The sequence below is a fragment of the Penaeus chinensis genome, chromosome 19 (genome assembly GCF_019202785.1).
Source record: "Penaeus chinensis breed Huanghai No. 1 chromosome 19, ASM1920278v2, whole genome shotgun sequence".
NCBI lineage: Eukaryota > Metazoa > Arthropoda > Malacostraca > Decapoda > Penaeidae > Penaeus > Penaeus chinensis.
In genome coordinates this window covers 2,537,002-2,541,593 of record NC_061837.1, presented here as the reverse complement: position 1 = coordinate 2,541,593, position 4,592 = coordinate 2,537,002, and the positions used below count along the sequence as shown (strand labels likewise).

Here is a 4,592-nt window from a genome sequence, read left to right as displayed (position 1 = left end):
TAAACAAGCGTCTGTCTGACCAATGCCGCCTCACACACAGAAAGATGATAATCCCACGATAATCTCCGGTCCGCCTCGCCCGACCAAAAAGAATGTGACTTTCGCGGCAACAGGGAGATTCTGTGACGTCGATATGGTTACTTGATCTTCCTTCCCAAGTCCACTTTGGAGGTCGTGTGATAGTCTTGTGATTAATATATATATGAAATAGTGGATTTTTTTATCTCTATTTTAGAAGTGTGGGTCTCGAATCGGCAGATTTAGAAAATGCGCGATGGAGTGTTCGCCTAAAGTGTTTCGAGTTGAATGAGTAGATGCAAGGGTGTGGTTTTGACCTAAGCGATTCTCTTCCGCGTCAAAATGCGTGAGAATCACACTGTAATTCATGCATAAGGAAAAGACACACGATATAGTGCAACATTCCTTCACGTTGCGGTTTTATCTGTGGTTCGGGAATGTCGCCTTGAGTTTCGAGACGGTAACGTAACGCCTTATAAAGTTACAGATATTGTACCGACAGATTTCAATGAAGGGTTACCTACACGGAACCGTTTATCCCAGATATCGACGGTACGCGTGTTGTTCTGAGTGAAATTCGTTTTTCTGATTGTGGTATTGCGGTATCAGGCTGACGTATTAAGTGGTGCTCCTCGGTCTGTGGCTGATCGCTAATGCCACGAACTTAAACGCAAAATAAACCCAAATTTGTTTTTTTTTTATGTCTTTCTATGCAGTGGGATATATCAGGTTTCTCTATGACTCACTTTTAAATGAAAAAAAATTGTGTTATTAAAACGATGCAATCATATAAAATACTTTATTCACATTTAGAAAAAAAGGGAATCAAATATAAAGACACATATTCTCCTTAGAGGAACAAGAGCTTATGACACGTGAAGGTGCAAATAAAGCCAGCTCTATCAGCACCATTTTGGACCAGAGAAAAAAAAAAAATGCCTGCTGGTCTAATAAAAATCTCTAACAACACAACAAATAGAGGTAAACAGAAATGTCATATACTGGGCCTTATTTAACCTTCGATCCAAGTGAAGTAGAACGCAGGTGTAGGGAAATGCATTGGTTTTAACTCGGGGTTTGATTTCTTCCTTAAAGCTGCGTTTCAGTTTTCTTATCTATTCACATATAACTTTCTTTCATTCATTTTTTTAAAATCTATTCACATATTTTTTTTCAAATCTTTTTTTCTTCTTTTTTTCCTATCTATATATCATATACCTTTCTTTATTTTCTCTTTCTTACCTATTCACATAGAACTTTCATACTCACTTCGAAAATGTCTTTGGTATTTCCTTTCCATCAGGCGGCAGCGCCTTACCGGGATTCACACAATATAGTTTCTTTCGGAGGGCGCGAGATGCAGGTCGTACGCCGCCCACCATTCCTCCTCCAGCCGTTGCTCCAGGATGTTGCAGAGACTCTCCAGGGCAACGACTATCTTGCTCTGGCGGAACGTGTCCCTCACAGACCTCAGGAGACTCGAAACCTGGTTGTCCAAGCTGACGAAATCAACCATACTTTCGACCGAGAGGCGGGTGATGCCGGTCACCCCGTCTCGGACGTTTCGAGCGCGGCGTTCCAGGCGGGAGATCTGCCCGTCGGGGTCGTCCGGTGTCCCGCCCTTTTCCGCGGATTCCTCCTCTCTCGCGCCGTCGTGCTGATTGGCCTCAGCACTAGGCTTCCTATGCTGACTTGCAGATAGGGTTTCAGCGGCGCTAGACTCCGCTTTGTGTTTCTTCTCCCGTTCTTGGTTGTCATCAGTGTCGGGCAATGCGACTCGATTTTCCTCACTAGTTGGCTCTGCAGACTGATTTCCCTCAAGGCTAATCGATTCTGCAAAGGAACTATCGCATTCGTTTTCTTCTTCGTTGGACGTTTCGAGATGATCTTCCTCTGAGAAAGATCTCTGAAGTTCAGCAGGATAATTTCCACCCGTTTCTTTGGAACAAGGTCCTTCGGGATGGTCTTCCTCGACAAGGGACCATCCAAATTCACTTTCTATCACAATGGATTTGCCGGAGGTATCGTCACTTGATTTGGCTCCGTCACTTTCCTCCAACCAGTTCACAGACGAAAAATTTTCATCTGGATTTCCCTGCTCACCAGTATCACTAAGCCGATTTTCCTCCAGCACGGATTTCACAGAACAATTTTCCTCCAGCAAGGATTTCACTGAACAATTTTCCTCAAGCAAGGATTTCACTGAACAATTTTCCTCAAGCAAGGATCTTATTGAACAATTTTCCTTCACAGAAGTACTTTGGGACTCATTTTCACCACACCTCTTTCTGCACTGAATTTCTTTGTCTAAACTCTCTAACGAACTACCCTGGCGACTTGTTGGCGAGTCACTTGCACACAACTCACTGCAACTCCCTGTCGCGATTTTGCACGTCACTTCACACTCGTCCGAGGAACTCACTGAGTGGCAGGAAGACGCCGTCTTGCCACTATCGACGAGACTCTCACTGCTGGAATAAAGACATTCCTGAAGCAGGTCATCCTCCACGCTCTCCGTCAGCTCCTCCTGCGGGTGGCTCATCAGGTCCTCCAGCTGCCCCAGAAGGGAGGAGGGGGAGGCCTCGCCCTGCTCCTCGCCGGCGTCGAAGGGCAGGAACACCCCGCTGTCCATGGAGGGGAAACTGCCGTGAAGGTCCTCGACGCAGCTCCCACTGGACACCCGCGATCGAGTAGGGTCGTCTCTCCCCGTCGAGGCTTCGGAGCTTCGAACTCCGTCGGCGTCGAAGGGGCTGTCGTACGCGCAGCCTTCCTGCATCCGCTGCTCGTACTCGACCAAGGACACGAAGCCCGACGGGGACATACTCGACTTCTCGACGTTCATCAGCTTCAGGAGGGATCTCTGCCTCTTGATCTCCGCCCTGAGCCTCCGGACTTCGACCTCGTAGCGGTTCGCCCAAACGAGGTGGAGGGCGCACGTCTCCGCCTCCTCGTCCTTATCTGATGCCTCGCTGCAAATTAGTTAACGAATTAGGAGTATGCGAAACGAAAAATTAAATAGATACAGAAGCGCCCTAAAAGGATTAGGTAGACATCTCTGGACAAAGAAATAAAGTAGATGTAGAGACGAGGTAGTAAAGCAAATAAAATGTAAAGACAAAGTAAACCATAGAAAAAGATGTAGATACGTATATATTTTAAAACATAAAGTAAGATGTGTAAATATCGAAAAAAAAAAATACTTATAAAGAAAAAAATACAAGTATTAAAGTAAACACAATTTATATTTTTTCTATATTAGCAGTTATAGCACACTCTCCGGAGTGAAAGTAGTTTTCTTCTGGTTTATTTCAGTCTTCCCGTTTTCTATAAAATGTGATTTTTTTTGGTCTTCCCGTTTTCTGTAGATACGTTTTGGTTTCACGTTTTCTCGGTTTCTATAAAGTGCGTGTTTTGGCCTTCCCGTTTTCTACATAATACGTGTTTTGGTCTTCCCGTTTTCTATATGATGTGTGTTTTGGTCTTCCCGTTTTCTATATGCGTACTTTGGTCTTCCCGTTTTCTTCAGTGTCTTAACTTCGCAACATGATAGGTCGTTTTTCCTTTTTTTCATCATACAACAAAACATCACATAAACTTGTGGTACGTCAGGGAGATTATATTCCCCCAAAAATTAGGTATCGGTTTCTTCCGACAATACACTCCTCTACACCAATTTCAAAAGCAGGATACACTAGAAAGCTGTCTGTCAACTTCCCTATAAGAAAGCGCTATAAAGCATTTCAATTTGTCTAAAATTTCGAAAGAGTTTAGAAGGACGAAAAATGTGAGGGGAAGGAAGAGGATAAGTGAATAACAGAGGGTAAATAAGATGAGAAGGTATGATAAGGAAGAAGTGACTTGTCATGTGAGGGGGGGGGGCGAAGGGGGATGTCGGTAATTTGCATATATTACTTTAAAAAGACAGTTACTCTGACGTCACTGGAATTATTCGTATCACATCCGTTTCAGCTTCGTTATTAATGATACCGTACATTATCTATATAGCAGGTGTCACTTTCATTATCATCGTTATTATCATCAAACACGAACGATCACTTTCAATAACACCATCTCTTATGACCACTCTCATCACCATCACTTTCACTATTTTCATTTCGAATACAGTCGCAATGCTCACAGTAGAATCACCATCATTTCATCAACGCCACTAGAACGATTATCAGTTCACGCCTTAGTCTGGTAACGAGACGGCTGGCAATTAACACCAACATAAACAAATATAATATTGATAATAATGCAGATTCACACTACACCTTTCAAGCTCCAATGAGTGATATCTAGACATTTAAAACGGATGTTCTGTTTTGCTCACGCCTGCTGCCTTTTGAGCAAAATGAATATGTAATTATATATATACATATACATACATACACCTTGCCTATTTTGAAACTAAATATTTTTTAACACCGACACCCCATCTACTATTCTGTTTTCAACCTGCGATTTCGTCTTTACATAAACTGTAATGAATTAGAGCGAAGGCCTACATAAAACTGTAAAGCCCGGCCAGCACATCTTACCTCCCTCCCGCCGCTGCCGTCCGCACGCCCTGA

The 4,592-nt window shown here is 43.4% G+C and overlaps 1 protein-coding gene across 1 annotated transcript in view; it reads right to left on the bottom strand.

Moving 5' to 3' along the window:
• Positions 1–803: 803 nt before the first annotated feature.
• Positions 804–4,592, bottom strand: part of LOC125035304 — a 3,882-nt gene continuing 93 nt past the window's right edge. Inside the window, exons 1-2 of the mRNA XM_047627603.1 lie at positions 4,560–4,592; positions 804–2,987 (exon numbers count right to left, since the gene is read on the bottom strand). The exon at positions 4,560–4,592 is cut by the window's right edge and continues 93 nt beyond it. Coding sequence (XP_047483559.1) covers positions 1,343–2,987; positions 4,560–4,592 — 1,678 coding nt within the window. The 3' untranslated portion in view covers positions 804–1,342. The remainder of the gene's footprint in view (positions 2,988–4,559) is intronic.